Genomic DNA, 18,648 nt, shown 5'->3' on the forward strand with positions numbered 1-18,648 from the left:
TCAAACCATTAAATGAGTAATCTATTGCTCATTGTAACTAGTTACATTAGACTAAACTGATTAAAGGACAATTCAGTCTGAGTGCACTTGTAGCAGTACAGCTGAGCTGCTTTTGGCTATGGATGTATGACAAGTAACACAGCATTATAGGAGTTTTGTAGAGCAAAGCACCTAGTGCTGAGGACTCAATGTCCACACCAGAGGTATTTCAGAAGGCTTTTACTTCCAAGTAGCTCTAGTCTGATTGCATAGGCTAAATATGCATCTGGTAGAAACATACCTTGTGGTTTAGTTTCATCTTCACAGATACTGCTCTGCAGCATGAATCAAAGCTAATGGAGATAATTGTGAGAGAATGCCTTCAAAGTGCTGTACTGATTAGTACTAAAACACTGATACCAGCATCCCTGTTACTACAGACTTACATTTGCTATGATTGAAAAGATGCTACAGTACCGTAGTTCTCTGGGAATCTCATATGTACTTCCCAGAATCGGGAAACTATCACAGGCAACATTTTCGATTTGTTACTGAACTGTGCTCTACTTCTCTAGGATGAGTTTCAGAGATACACCTGGAAGAAAGTGACCTGGATTGATTTGTCCACATTGGTACTACCTGTTGGTAGTAATTCAGGTGGTCCTTTTGTAGCTGATAAAGATTCGGTCTTAAACAGAGCTGTAATGAAGCCACAGTTAAAGGTAAGTCATCTATAAAATGGAGAAGAAAGATGGCTGGGACATGGTGGATGAAAATATGAGTCAAGGCACCTGGAGGCTCCCAAGGGTGCTCTGTCAGCATCTTCCTGCAAAACCTGTTTACATGAGCTCAAGCTTTCCCCTAAAACATAGGGAAGCATTTCTCTGGCAGTGAGGTGGTTTTCCCTTGAATGTCAAAAGCCATTTTTGCTATTTGGTCTTGCAGATGAGGTGTATCCAGGTGCAGAAAATCCGTTATATTTGGGACTTTTCTGTAAAAGAGTTCAAGAAAGTTGGGTGAGTGCCAGCAGCCTGTTATAAACCCCTTTGCAGTAGAGGACTCCCTTGCCTGAACTTTTTCCTCTCATTCTAGATCATTAGAAGACAGCAACACGTGTCACAGCATACACCACAAGTTTGGTGCTGGCCTGACAAGGGAAGAACAGGCGATCAGGTACGGTCTGCATAGGAGTAGACATGAGTTAATTATGACAGTGTGACCTATTTAATCTCACTTTCAAATTCATGTGAGCTTCTTGCTAGTCATCTCGGTAGTAAGTCAGTGCAGACTGCACGGGTGACATTGGGAAAGGTGCAGAATGGTTATCCCTCACACTTTGTAGAGCTTTCTCTGTTCTGAGTGGTGCCAGGGCGAGTGTGGGGAAAACAGCACCAGTTCCATTAAGGGCACAGCAAGGCATAACAGGCTTCCTTTGCCATCTCCTTAAAAGCAAACACTAAAATTCTGCTTCTGTGTAAAGTCCTCTCAGGTCCAATAGTTTCCTGACAGATTTATTTGTTCTGCTCAGCCATATGGTGCCTCAGGACTTAAACGTTTAGACAAGTGTTAATTTTTTGGGGTACGGTTTTCCACATGAAGCTTTACCCTACATGACTAAGCTATAACATTGGGAACTCTTCTCTACCTTCCTACAGGCGGCTGGTGTGTGGACCTAATGCCATCAAAGTTGAAATTCGTCCTATTTGGAAGTTACTTTTTAAAGAGGTCAGTAAGTCAGACTTGCACTCGGTGGGATGGGCGTGGAGTTTTTTGAAGGCTTCATCTGGACACTCTGGGATCGGGCAATTGATGCTTCATAGGCATAAGCCATGGAGGAAAGTTAGCGAACCTCCTATTTGGCTATTAGAAGGTTGCAGAGAAAAATAGGAAGCTAAGAGGTTGCTTGGTGCTACGTACTTATAACAGCTAAATGTTACCCTTGTGATAACTGTGTCCCTTCTTGGACTGGAGAGCAGTGGCATGGCAGACTGATGTCCTCTGTCTCTGCTGTAGGCCCATACTCCTGACTGAACATCTCCCGTGAGCTGGCACATCTTGCCTCGTGACTGGGCAGTGACATGCTTTCCCCAGCTGCTAGGACTGACCACAGCCACATCAGCAGCTATGGCCTTTCATGTGGGCTCTTGATAATGATCCTCAGTGAAATTTTATTGGTATGAGTAAGGCACAATTGTTCCTCTTTAACAGCCTTGGTTTAGTAGTCCAAAGGTAGTAAAAAGCATTAGAGAAATGCTGCTGCTGGGCTTGCTTGTGGCCTCAACAGCAGTGTAAATTGCAAGTGTGCTTTAGAATGGAGGAAAATGTTTGCAGAATTCCTATTTTTTAATTGCTTTATTTGCCCAGTAACTTCCTTTTCTCCTATGACATAAACACAAGACAGGTTTCTTTCCTGCTTGAATAAGGGCACACTGCAAGACTGTTCTTCCTCTATACGGGACAAAACCAACACATTTTGTGGATAACAGACATGTTTATGGGTGGTTACTTGCTGGGTTTGCATATAGAAATGCTGGACATGTATTTTTGCCAACCTGTAAGCAGAGACTTTGCATACAGGATCCTGTCATGTCATCTGTGTTCACTTTAGTGGACTACGGATGCTACATGAATGTCCTTAAAATGGAAAACAGCTATGAATGCTGGGACTCCAAGCTAGTATGTGTCTGAACTTTAAGTGGAGTTTGTCTGAAACCCTGCAAAGTACATGAAAAGCTCCAGGGCACCTGAAATTGGTTGGATTTGATGTTACCAACCTTGCAGTGCCCTCTGGAGATGGTTTTGAAGAGAACTCCAGTGTAGCACTGTAGAAGTTTATTTAATTTGAACTTTGCACTTCCATCCAAGGCTGAAGCTTCATGTTTGAAATATTAATGGTGGTGCCTGGAGGCAGACTGGTCCTCATAAGCTTGTGATATTTTGGTCCAGATACAGCTTCTGTGTCCGAAGGCTAGCACCCTGATTTAGTGTCTGTCTCTTTGTCCTAGTGAATGTCAAATAAAGTATTAAATTTTCATTGAGGGACCAAATTTGTCAGATGAATAATTCATTTCAGTTCCAATCTTTATGCAGAGAGCTTTTTTGGTGGCTATTTTAGTTATACTACTTCTACAGAAAAGTCTGTCGCCCCTTCAGACAAGCCAAGTGATGGGCAAGTCTCTGAAAACCTTCATCTAATTGTTTTGTTCTTAGATAGACAGTACCCAAAATTACATTCTCAGACTTCAGTGGGGCTGTTGGCCTGTTTTAGCATAATGCATTAGGGTGAGTGATGACTGGCGTTGTATGGCTGATGCAAGGTAGAGTAGCTAGAAGTATGAAAGTATGAGGAAATCAAGCCTTCATTCTAGCTGTAATTTAAGACTGTTTACTGATGGACCCACAGACCATTAGTTGTTCTTTACCATTTTTCTTCTTCCAAATAAATATCAGATTCACAGTGACTTTCTTGAATCACAAAGTATTAAAGACTTTTTCAGTAATTCAGTCTTTCCACCCCACACACATTTTGTGTTTCCTGTGTAGCAATGACTTGGAATCAGAAATGTTAAGGTCACCTTTGTTATATGGCTACTGTGGGAAACCAACCAACTTAAAGTCCCTTAAGTCTGACTTCAAGTTGCCTGCGTAGCTGCTGCTGCATAGTAGCTGGTTAGCAACAGCTTTTAATTACAAACCCCACTATGTGTAAGCTGGTAAGTTCAGAGCTGGAGTAGACTAATTCTCTAAAATAACCGTGAAAGAATGTTGTCTTGGGATGCCAAATCAACCCTTTAAATTGGTGTTTAAGAGTCCTGGGCACTGTAATGAAATGTTCTCACCTTTCCCACACTCAGTCTCTCCTCACGTGTTACGTCCATCCCCTGACATGCATTACATTTGCATTTGCAGATTTTAAACCCCTTCTACGTGTTCCAAGCCTTCACCCTTACGCTGTGGCTGAGCCAAGGCTACATTGAATATTCAGTGGCCATCATAATCCTGTCGATCATTTCTGTTGGCTTAACTGTGTACAACCTCACGCAGGTGAGTCTGCGGCACAGCCTGCCTGCTCCCCATCCTGCACTCTGCTAGCAATTTTATTTATCACAGACACAAGTAGCTATTTATATGCTCTTTCTGGATATTTTTACTGCTATGTATGCTGCTGTATTACTACATATTTATTGCTATAGAAGAGTTAGAAGGGTCATACCTGAGGGTATTGAACTTCCCAAGAATTAAAGAAGATTGAAGTCTGACACCGGGGGTTTGTAAGACTTTATGAAGATGGCCTTTGTCTGCGAGTCCGGCTCCTACTGAAATTTCAGGAGGACTCACTCCTCTTAAGGTTTGCTAAGTAACAGATCTTAAGAGCAAAAAGAAACACAACTTTTTATTTCTCAAATCTGATCAACACTTCTGTCATGGATACAGCTGCTTGGAAGAAGTTTCTAATAGTCTCAGCTCATTCACTTTTTGACCTGAAGCACTCACCTGTGATAAACCTGAAACCATTAGTCTCTACTGCAGAGGCAAATAGATTGAGCTGAGCCTTGCACACAACAGTTGCCTGCCATTGGGTATCCTCATGCAGCCAGGTGAGGTTCCTGGTGCTTCCTTCTGGAATTGCAGAACACCTTTCCTGGGAATCTGGAAAACATTTTCTTGATTTCTGAGCCCACTTTAAATACACAGGGAAGGCAAAAATCATATGGAGAAAGAATATCATAGGGAAAAAGGAGAAACTGTGTGAGTGAATGAAAGTATAGATGTGGAAAAGCGACGGGAACAGGAGGCTGGCGGGCAATGTTTTAGTCTCTTGGGTCTGGATATTGGGTATCACGTTCCTCTGTATTGTTAAGATTCAAAAGCAAAAATTAATTGGGGATTCCTGAGCCCTGGTAAACGTTTTGTTAATCTTCAGGAAAAGTGTAAAAGTTAGAGGACAGCACTGAGAATTACGGTTCCTGCAGACAGTGTGACGTAATTAGAGGTAGTTGCAGGGGTGAAGGGATGGCAGCTCCGGGTCCTTCATGCTCGTGTGTTGCTTCAGAGCCAGGCACAGCTCACATTGCCTCAAAATTCACTGCTAAAGTCATTGTTCCAGCACTGAATTTTGAGGAAGGAAGGAAGATTCAGCCCTTTGAAAAGTTCGTTGAGAAGGTGGCATAGCAAACTTCTCTGTGAAGTGCTGCCCAGGAGGAGGCAATACTTTGCCCTTCCAGGAGCTGGCTTTTATTTGAATCGGCTCTGCTTTTCCCTAGGCTGGTGGAGGCGCACAGCATGTTCCCTGCGTAGGTCCAAGGCCTTTGGACTCGTGGGACTTTGGGCAGTATGTGCGCATTGGTGAGCTGTGCTGATGAGGCGCACCCGCTGCCCTGCCAAGGGCATGCTTTTATCAGTCTCGCAGTGTTCCCAGCGAGGGCTTTGTGAATAGCTGAGGCTTTTGCCAGCACAGGTGTGTTGGCTGCGCATCGCATTTTTGTATCTCTGAGTAATATCTGTAGGATGAGTAGTGCTCCCATGTTGAACAAGCACTCGCATCTCTTTGAGCGCACCTTTGTGCTTGAAGTGTTGGTGTCCAGCGTGGTATTGCAGAGCATGAAGAAGAGAGATGGTCCATTCAGCTTTCTTTGGCAAGGCTGGTTTTATTGTGTGGCTGACAATTTTGGCAGGACGAATTACAATGCTTGGGGCTTCTGGATATTCTTCAAACCATCCTGACATCTTCACATGAACAATGATAATGAAGAAATCGGTGTTTGGGGATTTGCAATTGCAACTTCTAAATCAAGATAAGGCATTCTCTCTAATGGCCTTGCAATGACAGTTGACTTCATCGTTATCTCAGGATATGTAATTGTCTGAGTTAGATTGCAAAAACTGGCAAAGTGCAGACACCCAACTAAATCAGAATTCCTGTTTTTCTTCTTGCAATGGCAGTTTTGCAATGACAGCCTTTACAGCTTGGTTGCCCTGTTGATAACCTCCCAAGGATAAAACTGTTGAGTACAAAGAAACCCTCTGCTAAGGGACTGCAGATAGCAGTGCTGCAGCTAAGACTGCTCTCTCCGACATGAAGCAGGAATAGCCTCTTGAAGGTTGAGGGAGATAAGCAGCATGAATAAGAAGCAAAATGAAAATTAGGTCCATGTTCCCATGGCAGCTCGTTCTAGGTTAACTCAATGATCTCACATCCTGACTTCTAACAAGAAATGCGAAACCTCCCCTGCATAACTCAGCAGAGTTCAGTTTCTGTGATCTTAGCATGATCACTGAATAGTAACCTACTGCTTCACTTGAGTATTGGTGTTTCAACATCGCAATTACTTTCCCACCAACAGCAGTCTACCAAGCTGCATGAGCTCGTTGAGGAGCATAACAAAGTCCAGGTTACAGTCTGCACCAACAGCGAAGGTGAGTCATCTGCGTCTCATTCTCTTCACCAGCCTGTATAATTAACTAACATGTTGAAATGTATCTGGAGTTGCACAGCTCCTGTTGGTTTCTACTGCTGAAACGTGAAAGGCAAGCTGCAGGGAGAATGGGGCAGAGGGAGGTGAGGCAGGCAGGGCAGTGAGAAGTATGGGTACAGCCTATGTGATGAGGTAATGATGCATCTGTAACGTTATCATCTGTATCTGCAGCATCTGTAATGATACAGGTGAACCTAGTAATTTGTGTTAAGAGTTGAGAACAGCTCGGAAAATTTAATTTCACAAACAAGCTACTAGATAACAACTCTGGCCTTCTGAGACCTGCTTCCCTGCTCTGCAATAGGCTACTTTCACAATCTTGTCAAGTACCTTGTGAGTGATTTTCAAGGAGTCTAGATATATGGCTCCCCCTGAGGTATGTGCTTTCTTTCCTGAGTCTCAATTCCTTACCCATAAAATAGGGGTTGTAGCTATTTTTGCCTCCCAAAGTTGTTGAGATGGACAATTGCTAGGGTGATGGGGGATGTAAAGGCCTTGGTTAGGTTTTCTTGGTCAGGGTGTTTTAGGGACACTAAGTAAATGAAACTGAAGACACACACTTGGAGAGAGACGTTTAGACAAGGGCTGACCTTTGCATTGTTGCTTTTCAGCCAGTATTAACTTCTAAGAAGCACTGCCCTTAAATCATGCAGTGTAGTTTAGTGACATTGTGTGTACCTTGAGACTTTTTTTTCATTGCCCAGAACTTGTGCACAAGTAAAGTTTGGTTTTGTATTGTTCTACAGGTTGGAAAGAGCTGGAATCTTGTTGCTTAGTCCCTGGAGATATGTTTCTTTTAGATGGAAAAAAGCTTGCTCTCCCATGTGATGCGGTCCTGATTGATGGAAGCTGCATTGTGAATGAAGGGATGCTCACAGGTGTAGCACTGGAGTTTAAAATGCTAAAGCCCTGTGCAGGTTCTCTGTCAGGGGGATGTCTCTGTTCTGACAGCCAATTTTTTACTATTAGAATAGTTTGCAGCAAGAGGTGGAAAAACTGTGGCTTGAATAATTCACAATTGTCTTGGGGTTTTGAACACTGCCATTGTGTAATATGCATTTCTTACCCACATTAAAACCCAGTAGGATTAATATACTGTCAGGAGTAGGAGGTGAAAACACTCAAATACACTGCATATATATTTTCTGAGTTTTTGGATTCTGACTTTGCAGCAGTTCTGTTCAAGTAGGCAATGTATGAGCACAGGGGTCAGTGTTATACCTAAACATCGAGGCATGAACTCAGCTCAGGGTCAAAATGCAAGCTTCTTGATACAAGGTGCTCAGAGAAACCACTTGATGTACTCTGAAACTAAAAATATAATGACTGTCACCATAAATCCATGTGTGTAAGTATATCAGCAAACTAATTACTCAGGCAAGCTTGAGCACCTACAGGGTGCTGCCACTTTCTAGTATGCAGAATCTGATTGACTTTTAAATCCCCTTAAAGTGAAGCTGCACACTGTTGTTCGTAGGTGAAAGCATTCCAGTTACTAAAACCGCTTTGCCCTTCACGGAGAGTCCAATGCCCTGGAAAACCCACAGCATGGAAGACTATCGGAGACACATCCTCTTCTGCGGGACAGAAGTGATACAGACGAAGCCGACGGGCGGAGGACCAGTGAGAGCCGTTGTGCTGCAGACTGGTATTTCTCTTGCTGTTCACTAACCAGTGGAGGGACAGTGGCAGCCCCAGAGGCTGGTACCAGAGCTGGTTTCTCTTGGTGGTTCAAGTCCAGGGCAGGTCTGCTGTCCCTGCGCAGTGCTTGTTGCCACCTGATGGCCAAGGCGTGTGCGATGCTGCCTGTTCCCGAGCAGCACTGACGCAGTACGCCGCTGCAATGCCATACAGGCAACGTATGGTGCGTGTCTTTGCACAGGGTTCAACACAGCTAAAGGTGAGCTGGTGAGATCCATCCTCTACCCCAAGCCAGTAAACTTCAGACTCTACAGAGATGCCTTCAAGTTCATCATAGGCCTCTCTGTCATTGGCATGTTTGGATTCATCTACACCGTGTGTGTGTTCGTGTCCCACAACGTGAGTACAAAGGCTGCCCGCCACGCTGCAGGTGCCAGCTCTGAGCCTTGGTCACGTGAGATGCTTGGAATATTGTTCACTTCTGTATTTCAGTTTTCAGGTGCCCAGAAATTGGTAGGGGTGTGTGTGGGGTGGGGAAGAGATGGAGAGAAGCAAGCAGAATCAATCTGCCATCCCCATGGGCAGAGCTTGGGGTGCATTGCTCCTGGGCAGGAGGGTCCAACCCCGTGGTAGTGGGGCAGGAAAGCTTTTCCCACCTCATCGCTCCTGTTGTCTTTCTGTTTGCAGAAGCCAGTGGCAGAGGTGGTGGCTATGGCCCTCCTCCTCCTTACTGTGGCTGTGCCTCCCGCCATCCCTGCTGCCTTGACAGCAGGCACTGTTTATGCCCAAAGGAGGCTGAAGAAAAAGAAGATTTTCTGCATCAGCCCACAGAGGATTAATATCTGCGGGCAGATCAATCTTGTTTGCTTTGACAAAGTAAGGCGCTTCCTGGGCCACTGGAAGATGCTGAGGGCTGCTAGGAACATGGGATATATATGGTTTTTTTTTCTTCATCCCACCTACCCTGATCTAAGCCCAGGGAAAAAATCCTCTGTGGGAGCCGAGGAAGGACCTCTGGGGATGCGCGGGAAGAAGGGGTGGGCAACAGCAGGGTAACTAGATATTTATTTAAATTTAGACAGGCACGCTGACAGAAGATGGACTGGACCTGTGGGGCATCATCCCTGCCGAGGGGAGCCGGTAAGGAGGGATTTCATTCAGCAAGATCCTCCCATGTGGATGTACTGCCCAAAGATCTAGTCAGGAGGGAGGCAGTGGCATGGGATAAGGAGCGGCAGCAAACAGCATGCAGCAAGAGATGTCGGGTGGGTTTGGGGAGGCAGGATGTAATGGGTGTCCCTGCTGGGCTCCTTCCCTCCAAGGAGCGCATTTGGGCACTGCTGTGGCAAGCATAGCTGTAAAGGTTGCTGCTAATTAAAGGCAAAGAGAAGTCAGCAACAGCATGAGTGCTTTTAATTACCCTGAGGGGATTTAGAGAATATGCACAGAGCTTTTCAATTATGTCATTCTCAGCACAGTTCAATAAATATTCTTAATCTAGTCAATAAACCTTTCATCATTTAAATGTTAGGGTAATGCTGCTTCTGTTGAAATTAAGTGTTGCTGACTTTAGTGCCTGTCAAATCTCACCTACCTTCTGTAAATGATGTGAAAGAAATCTGTGAGACCACAGATCAGACGTGTAAAGCTCAGGTGTCCTTAGGGACTCCCTCAAACCCATGGCAGCCTCCACCTCAATTCCTAGCCAAAACCCATTGAAATCCTCAAGAAATAACCACTACATAAACATTAAACTTGACCTTATACTATTTAATTCTTATTACTGTAATACAGTAACAGACTTCAGCTCTGCAGTGTGCTTATGCCAAACTCAAAATACTAATCTTTTGCAGTGGCCAGGACAAATCACACACACCATATCAACTCTCGGGTTTCATTAGTAGTTGTTAATATATCAGATACTTCAACACCACAGAGATAATCGTGCCATAATGAATGAAAGGATGAATTCATTGCGAGAGGAGAAAAATCACATTCCCAATACTTTCTCAAAGGACAGAGAGAAAATTACTATCTGATGCAAATTAATGAGAAGAAATTAATAAGTGTCAACCAATAAAATACCCTTCCAGTGGGACCAAACCACAGGCACACAGTACAATCTTTCCTTGGCCCTTCTCCGGTGCATCAGGGAGGCCACACCGAGTAGGTGCATGTTGGACAGGCTTGGAGCCCACCAGCAGGCAGACTGTTGTGGCAGTGCCAGAGTGGTTTACACCAAGGTAGCTTTTCAGGTAGTGTCTGCTCACATAAGCAGCAGAAAAAAGCTGGATCCATATATGAGAATAAATTCATGTAATAAAAAAAAAGTAAATCCTCTGTAAGGTATCAAAACGTAAAGCTCTCTTTGCAGGCACAGCCAACCTGCACCCAGCTGGGAACCAGTGCTGGTGGCTTGCCAAAACACAAGGAGGAGCTCTTGCTGTCTGCATTGATCTCATTAGCCTATTTGCATAATTACTTTCTTAAATGTTCACGTTTTAAAACATATTATAAGACTAGCTGTCAGCTAAGCTGAATACTGCCAGGCAATGACAGTAAGGGAATTTCACTGAACTTAACAAAATATCCTATTGTAAGTTTAACAAGATAAAAATGTTTGTTGGTTTTATGTGATGTTTAGCAGTTTCACAGTGTCTCTCAAGTATTAATTAATAAGCCAATTATGACCAGGCTGAGAAGAAGGTATAATGTGCTGGAAAGAGAACAGTTTTGGATGGCCCAGAGGGACAATAGGTCCCGGATTCATTGTTCTGTTTAATAGAGCTGGGAGCTGTCACACTGCTCTCTTCCAGATTCATTTCACTGTGCCTTTGCTAGTAACAGGGGATGCTGGTGGTGATCAAAGGTAAATAAAATCTATTTAAATTTCTCCTTAACATGCCAGCCCAAATGGTAACAGGCAGTGTTGTGGCTTGTCAGCCAGCCAGTTTCTTTAGAGGGGAATGTGTGTGTGAGAAGAGAGGACTCTGAGAAATAACTTCCATGATGAAATTACAGAGCCTTCGGCCAGCCCAGACTTGTGCATTGAGTCTGTACTGCAGTGCCGAGGTGGGACTAAGCTTCAAGACTGCCTGCAGAAAAATTGGGGCATAAATCTTTGGCAGTGTGCCTTGGTGTAACTCAAGTCAACCAGCTTACCCATTTTTAAAACCAAAGTTTGAGGGACAAGTATCTGGTGTCTGTGGCTATGCAGATGTAAAATCTACAGCTGGAAGTGAAGGTCAGGCTCCTCGTGGCTCTCTTGCATTGCTCCCGCAGGTGCTGAGGGTGGGCTGACGGTGCTTGTCTACCATGGCATGTGCACAGCACCAGCCCAAGCAGATGCACCCCCTTTCCATGCTGCAGCTTCACAAATCTTTTACAGCACGTTGCCAAACATCTTTGAGATCCCTGCTGCAAGTTTTCTCCTCTCCAATAGCATCTCCTCTGCTTTGCCTATCACTGTAGAGGAATGAGGCTGGGTTAATTAATATTGATAACATACAGCTGTGGGTTGGCTGATGTAGATAAGGTGCAGCTGTGGCTGTTCTGTTAAGTGGTTGGGCAGCCAATAAAGAGAGAGCAGCCGAGGAAGAAGCAAAGAGAAGAGAGAACATGTGCCCTGGATGAGGTGAGAGGAGGAGAAGGCTGAGGAGGGGCTGGCATGAAGAGTATGCTGGTATGAGACAGTAAAAGACCTTGTTGCAGCTTGATAGTTTGGGGAGTGCTGTGACATAACACCAAACAGCAAAAGCCAAGCAGGACTCCTGTGCCAGCCCCTCTGGGTGTTTTACCATTTCAGTTACTTCATATCAAGCTGAACTCAGGCCAATTGATTAGCGGGTACTTTTTAGCCTTTTGAATGCATCTGACCTGTTAACCAGAAGGATGGGTAGGACAGTGTGTTGCTTGCAGGTGTCGGGCTCAGCTCTACTGGGTGCAGCAGAGCAGCACCTGCATGCACTAGCTGAGGACTTGTGCCTCTGCATCCCTCTCATAAGTGGTCCCACTAACCTTCTGCTTTTAATCAGGTTTCAGAAAATCCATAAGTTCCCATCCAACACTCCTCTGCCCTGGGGACCTGTGTGTGGAGCCATGGTGAGCTGTCATTCACTGGTTGTTTTGGATAAGAAGATTCAGGGAGATCCGCTGGACCTGAAAATGTTTGAGGGCACACACTGGGTAATGTGACTTCCATCCTCCACACACATCCAAAACCCCAATCTGACCCATGGGGGTTTACTCACAAGCCAAGCTCAAATACATGCCTGTAGGTGAAATTCTTTTCCAGTCTTGGGCATATCAGCTGGAATTTGCTGTTATTTCTACAAACCTCCTGACAGATTTGCAGCACTGTGGCTGCTTTTTGATAGCCCAGCAATCATTTTCCTTGGGGCTGCCTGCATTTGCTCTCTTAATTTGATTTGGAAACACTGGAGTGTAGGGAAGCAGAGGGGGAGCCTGGTTGCTGCTTGCTGGAAGCAAATGATCAAACCATGCTGTTGGCCACGTGGTGCAGAGACCACAAGTCAGCTGAGGAAATGTACAGGCAGGGTTTTATGCCCTGATGCTAAAGGTTCTTATCTCCGATTAGCAAAGGGATATCCCCATGGAGAAACCAAGGCTGGAGCCTCCAGCTGAGTGAACAGCAAGTCTCAGGGAGACCTGGGGAAGGGGTGAAAGATCGAGCCCTGCAGCTCAACCTCAGGGGTGGAGAGTTGCTTGGGTGAGAGGAGGCAGGAGAAGGAAAGGGGCTGCTCTTCTCCCTGCCACATCCTAGCCTGGAGGGGTTCTGGGTCTCCGCAGTTAACTGCCTTGTCATCTTTTCTCCTGCAACCTTTTGCTCAAGAGAGATTAATCAATAAATAAACCAGATGGCAGCTCTTACAGTAGCACTGTGGGAAGGCATCAGGCTGGTGCTCACGCCTGTGGAAGAGCAGGCAACAGCAGAGCCACATGGCAGCAGAAGGGGGACTATGAGGGTGAATGAGCCTTGGCAGCATGTAAAGTAACAGAGCTGGAGGGTTAAAAACATCTTACACTGAAAATTACCACCCTGTTTCTGCACCGAGTATCAGTAAGAATCTTTTCAAAGCAGAATACTAGAAGATAAAACCAGATAGATGAGGATAATTATTTCTCTTTCCTTTCATCATTGATATGACATTAAAATTTTGTAGAACTTGAGTTTAGAGAAATCACAAAATTTGACCCAGGTTTTTACTCTCATCAAGTCAAAAGATGCAGGGCCATGTAGGCTTCTGCTAAGGACAAGGCTGCAGGGAGGCTGTCACTGATGATGGATAGGAAGACCTATTATATCATAACAAAATATTTCTGCAACTGGATGTCAAAAGTAAGGGGGAAACGTGCTCCCATGTGCTGCTGCCCCTGCTTAAACATATAGGTGTGAAGCCAAAAAAAAAAAAAGTATCAGAAATAACACTTTTCCTTGTACAGGAGGTAGAAGACTCCAGCACAGCTCAGGATGGGGCTCTCGGCATCTGCATCGTTAAACCAGGGCCAAAGGCCAGCAGAGTAAGTCTGGTTCTTTCTGAGAATGAATATCATGTGTTTTCAACCTGCAGCCAGTGCAAACTCCTAGCACGCAGACACTAGTCATTTACCTGGGCTAGTGGCTTCAAAATGCCTTTCAACCACTCCTGGTATTGTGCTGCGTCTCCCCCCAAAACAGACCCCCTGGAAGTGTAGGACCAGAAAAGCAAATTCTGATTGGAGATGCTGCTCCTGAAGTGACATCTAAAGGACTTCACTGATCTAAAAGACTAATTTCCAACTCTGTTTGCACTAATAAAAAGTACAGACTTCTGAGTCCTCACTCTGAAAAGCTGCTGGTACAATAAAACTGCACAATCAGTTTAAGTGCAAACTAAAGCAGAGAAACCATGTAAATGGGATAAACATCTGGAGCGTGAGTCTGCCTGCAGGAGGAAGCAATGTGAGTAAAGACAAGGCATTATACTGAGAAGAATGGATGTGGGTCCGTGAGTTCTGCTGGCAGCGGTTGTGCAACCCCAGTAGCAAGGTGTTTGCTTCACTTTTCCTCTTAAAAGGCCCCTTGGGAAGCGCTGTGTTTTGACAGTTGAAAATGGTTATGTTTCCAGTCTAAATGTTGACCCAGCCAGCTTCTTCTCAGTGGAAGGAGTGTGATTTCTGCTAGCAATACCAGGAGGACAGTTCTGTGGCAACAAGGATATCAGTCTTGTTTCTAGGATTGCTCTGTTCCCATGGTAATGTCACTGTAACTCATGAAATTCCAGTTCCCAGGACTGTGAATCCAGGAATATTGCATTAGTATGTGGTTATTAAGAGAACGGCTGGGACAAAGCCCAGAAACAAGTTAAATATAAAGGAAACCACTGAGGTTCCTGGGAAGAATGCTAGGAAAACAACAGAGTTGCTGAGACCAAGGTTCATAAACTTGTAATCAGTGATCTGGTCCCATAGCCCTAAGGCAGTGAAAGTGAAAGAGTCTCCCAGTAATAATAAATCACCTTAGCAAGAAAGACTCAAATGAGCTAAAGTTCAGAATGGATTTGCTTTGTGTAATCAGTGACTCGGATAACATCTCACTTTCCCAACCTCTTCCAGGCTCCCGTGGAAGGAATAGCAATCCTACATCAATTCCCTTTTTCTTCTGGGCTGCAAAGGATGTCTGTTGTTTCACGGAAGATTGGAGAGGAACAGTATGACCTGTACATGAAAGGAGCACCAGAAACAGTGTCCAGCTTTTGCAGACAAGATACCGGTATAGAATGGGAAAGGGCAACTTTACAGTGTTTATTTGGAATTAAGGCAAACCAGAGCTTATGTTGGGGCTGAAATCCTAAAAAAGTTTCCCCTGGCCACACTGCAGCTGCATGTGTGACTCTTCCCACAAACAAGCCTTGGGCTTGCTAAATGTCATTAGTTAATATTACAAACAAGTTTTTATTGTTTGTAACTTAAAGATGCACACAGCCCAACAGCTAGTGAGATGCACAGCCTGAGGTTCACCTGCTATACATCCCTTAGCTGACTTGCATCAGCTGAAGATATAGTGCAGAAATAACGTCGATACATCAAAATACCCAGAGCAGATGTAGGATCATGGTAATTGCATGTGTCACAGCAAGTGTGTTGTACTGTACAAGTTCTTAAATTTCCTCCTAATTTATTGCCCTGGTAAATTCAGCATGGAGTTACTGACCCAGCTTGCAAAGGCTTTAAATCTCAGCAATGGAAAACTTGCTGAGATTGGACATGCAGATTACTGTTATTAAGGATAATTGGTATTAACACTCAAGCCAAGACTTCTGTCCTCTCGCTGCAAGTAAACATAGGCTTTTCTTTTTTGTATGTTAGGTTTGTATTCAAATTTGTCTGCAAACTTGAAACTCAGGTCACATTCACTGACTACCTCATTTCAAAAGGATGCCAAGCCAACACAGTACCAGTGGTCTGTGGCTCTGTGGTTTGTTATTTCAGAGGGCACTGACCTGAAAACATGTGAAAACAGTTTTGAGGGAAAACGGAAATATTTAGTTTAGAACCACCTAAGATCTAATGACACAAACCTCCAAACAAGGCAACATCAACAAGAAAAATGTCTTCAAAATTATGTTGCACTTTCTCAGGTTTCTAAATAGCTCCTCTTATCCCATCTTGATTGTTTCTGTATTGATTACAGCTTAATGAATAATTAGGTGCTGCGCTGTAAAGTTGTGATTGCAGTACACAGTAAGTATGAAATACTGCAAAGTTAAAAGGAACTATTTGCTTTTAAAGTCATGGGAATGATGAGAGAATTGAAAATTTCAGATTTGGGAGAATTCTCACGTTAAAGCATAAATATAAAAACAATTTCTGCAGTCACTCAGCATGTATGCAGTAAAGCTTAGGACAAAATTATGAAGTCAGTCATTTGTCCTGTGCCTAGTTATTAATCTTATCTACCTGCATCTTAACATGCATTTTGAAAGTATAAAACAGATGCATAGATAATTTATTGGAGCAGTCAGGTATGCAGCCTTGGTACATAACAGCTGAATTTTATGAGAGGCCATGGTACTGTAACTAAGACTGTAAGGTAGTTTAAAGGACAGGCATTTAACCCTAGAAAAGCAATCAGCAAGGATGGAGTATTCTAACCATAAAACTTTTTTTCCTGTAAACAGTCCCAGCTAATTTCTTAAAGGAGCTTAACACGTACACAAGCCAAGGCTTCAGAGTCATTGCCCTGGCCCATAAAGTGCTAAACCTGGGAAAGGATGCGGATGTGAGGAGCCTAGAGAGGTAGCGTGTGCTGATGAGTTGCTGGTATTGCTGTGGGGTTGCTTTCCTACCTGCCCCAAACCTTTCCCTCCCCTCCGGCCGAAGGAAGCCTGTTGGGAAGCTGGACCACATAACGCCTTCCTCTCAGCTGATGCTGGTTACGCTGTTACTTGCTTGCTTTACTACTGCTCTTGCAAGGCTCACTGAGCTGGATTTTTGAATCTGCTCTCAAAGGGTAATGAAAGCTGGTTATTGTGCTTCTATATGGCAACAGGTTGGGACTGCAATAGAAATTCTATATGCTGTAATCTGTGGGTTTCAGCCAGCCAGTTCTTGCAAATCCCTGTCCCTCTCTGCACATGCATCTCTGCTGTATTGCTCCTTCCTAGAGACAGTAACGCAGTGGGTCAGCAGCTTGGCTGAAGCTGAAGAAATGCTGGTGCTTGTTGAGCGCTGTTTGCCTCGAACTTGTAGCAGTTGTGTTTCCCTGTGGAGCAAACGCGTTTCCCACTGAGCATGGCTTTCCTGCTGAACAAAAACTGCAGGGAGAGTCTCACTCTCTGTGCCATCCATGGGAAACAGCGTGTGTGTTTCTGTCCTTCCTCCAAGAGAGGAGGCAGAGTCTGGGCTGGTGTTCCTGGGCCTCCTGGTGATGGAGAACCGCCTGAAGCAGGAGACGAAGTCTGTGCTACAAGAGCTGGCTGCCGCCCACATCAGAAGCGTTATGGTCACAGGTAAATCCCCAGGTTCCTTCTGCAGCTGTGCTAGCTGCCACCAGGCACGCAGGAGAAAGATTTACTCCTCCAGCATCCTCCACTGCATGTCCATGGTCTCCACCTGGGTTTCCACTATGCTGTGGCAGATGTGAGGAGCCTGCCTCACTGCTATCCTTGCAGGGGACAACTTGCAGACAGCTGTCACGGTGGCCAGGAATGCGGGTATGGTTCACACGGGCAGCAAAGTAATCCTTGTGGAAGCGAACGAACCAGAGGGCTCTGCTCCAGCTTCAATTGCCTGGCGACTGGCAGAAGGGTGCAAAGCAAACACAGCAGCTCCCCATGTAAGCACAGCCAGGGGTGGTTGCTGTCAAGTGCCGGGGGAATTAACAAAACTTTTAATATCTAATAACTTGCTCCTTGCTGGGGATTTGGAAGCAGCTCTGAAGAACAGAGGAAAGCTGGGGGCTAGTGTGTATCTACCCCATAGTATATGGAGGTGTGGTGTGGGCCGTGCACGTGTTAGGGAGAAATAATTAATCCAGTGGTTCTTTGCTCAGAACAACATGAACGACTGGCAAAGCTTTGCAGATGTAGTGGCCACTTCAATCATGCTTGAAGCGTTCCAAATTAATGCAATTATACACACTTGCCTGTGTGACTATTTGCTGTGCCAGACTTCAGTGTCTAAACTAGCAGCCTGTGGCTAACAGGGATTAGTTACGTGTGGAAACACAGCTAGAAAATCAAGTACTGCCAGGTGTAAAGATTTACAAAGGGCTGCTGCAGAAGGCTGTGTCCCTGGCTGCTGGGTGTGGGAGGCTTATGAGGCAGAAGTGAGATGGCATGTTATGACCTCAGTCTGAGAATAAATGCTGTCTTTTTTCTAGAACATATGTGCTGATACAGAGGAAAGGATCACCTTGGAAGGAGAAACCTGCAACTACCATTTTGCAATGAATGGAAAGTCCTATCAGGTTATTACAAAGCACTTCTACAGCTTGCTGCCAAAAGTAAGTTCTGAGGAAACAAAGCTCTTACTTGCCCTCCCTGTTTTATTAAGTGGCAGTAGTGTTCCAGCTGGAGAAAGGTGTTTTTCTGTCGGTAGCAGTAACGTTGTCACTTCAGATTTTGACAACTCTGGGCACCCTCCCACTGTGCCTGAGGTTTAACCCAAACAGCTTGCTTTCAGCATCTTCTAAGGCCTCAAACGACAGGGGTGGCTGCAGCGCTGCGAGCAGCTGTGCAGTGGAGTTATTCCATGGTCACCTTCTCAATTTCAGTTTAATTAAAAACATCAACCCCATTCCCATGTGCCACTACTATAGCTAGCAATGGCTTGGCAGGAGCATCAGGAACGCAAAATACCCACATCTAGTAGCAGAAATCTTCAACTCCTGTCACCCAGTCCATAAATTAGCTGCTGCTGCGACAGATTTTCAGATTTTATACTCTCTGGCCAGATTTTCTGGAAGGAGAAACCTCGGGCTGAGCAGTGTTATTGCTGCTGTCATCAGCCATCTGTTCTGCACTTGGGAAACACAATGCCTGGCTGCTCC

At 44.8% G+C, this 18,648-nt stretch overlaps 1 protein-coding gene across 2 annotated transcripts in view; it reads left to right on the forward strand.

Annotated features, from left to right (window-relative positions):
• The window catches only part of ATP13A5 (ATPase 13A5), a 35,611-nt gene that overhangs the window by 6,264 nt on the left and 10,699 nt on the right, over positions 1 to 18,648 (forward strand). The window contains exons 3-20 of one of the 2 annotated variants that reach the window (XM_005237799.3): positions 555 to 701; positions 925 to 995; positions 1,072 to 1,152; positions 1,635 to 1,704; positions 3,889 to 4,023; positions 6,324 to 6,396; positions 7,202 to 7,333; positions 7,933 to 8,103; positions 8,338 to 8,495; positions 8,784 to 8,972; positions 9,175 to 9,236; positions 12,131 to 12,281; positions 13,560 to 13,637; positions 14,712 to 14,868; positions 16,277 to 16,394; positions 16,983 to 17,107; positions 17,270 to 17,433; positions 17,980 to 18,102. In XM_005237799.3, the coding sequence (XP_005237856.2) occupies positions 555 to 701; positions 925 to 995; positions 1,072 to 1,152; positions 1,635 to 1,704; positions 3,889 to 4,023; positions 6,324 to 6,396; positions 7,202 to 7,333; positions 7,933 to 8,103; positions 8,338 to 8,495; positions 8,784 to 8,972; positions 9,175 to 9,236; positions 12,131 to 12,281; positions 13,560 to 13,637; positions 14,712 to 14,868; positions 16,277 to 16,394; positions 16,983 to 17,107; positions 17,270 to 17,433; positions 17,980 to 18,102 (2,205 nt within the window). The remainder of the gene's footprint in view (positions 1 to 554; positions 702 to 924; positions 996 to 1,071; positions 1,153 to 1,634; positions 1,705 to 3,888; positions 4,024 to 6,323; positions 6,397 to 7,201; positions 7,334 to 7,932; positions 8,104 to 8,337; positions 8,496 to 8,783; positions 8,973 to 9,174; positions 9,237 to 12,130; positions 12,282 to 13,559; positions 13,638 to 14,711; positions 14,869 to 16,276; positions 16,395 to 16,982; positions 17,108 to 17,269; positions 17,434 to 17,979; positions 18,103 to 18,648) is intronic. The other variant, XM_027787225.2, reaches the window with a different exon arrangement.

The sequence above is a fragment of the Falco peregrinus genome, chromosome 12 (genome assembly GCF_023634155.1).
Source record: "Falco peregrinus isolate bFalPer1 chromosome 12, bFalPer1.pri, whole genome shotgun sequence".
In the NCBI taxonomy this organism is placed as follows: domain Eukaryota; kingdom Metazoa; phylum Chordata; class Aves; order Falconiformes; family Falconidae; genus Falco; species Falco peregrinus.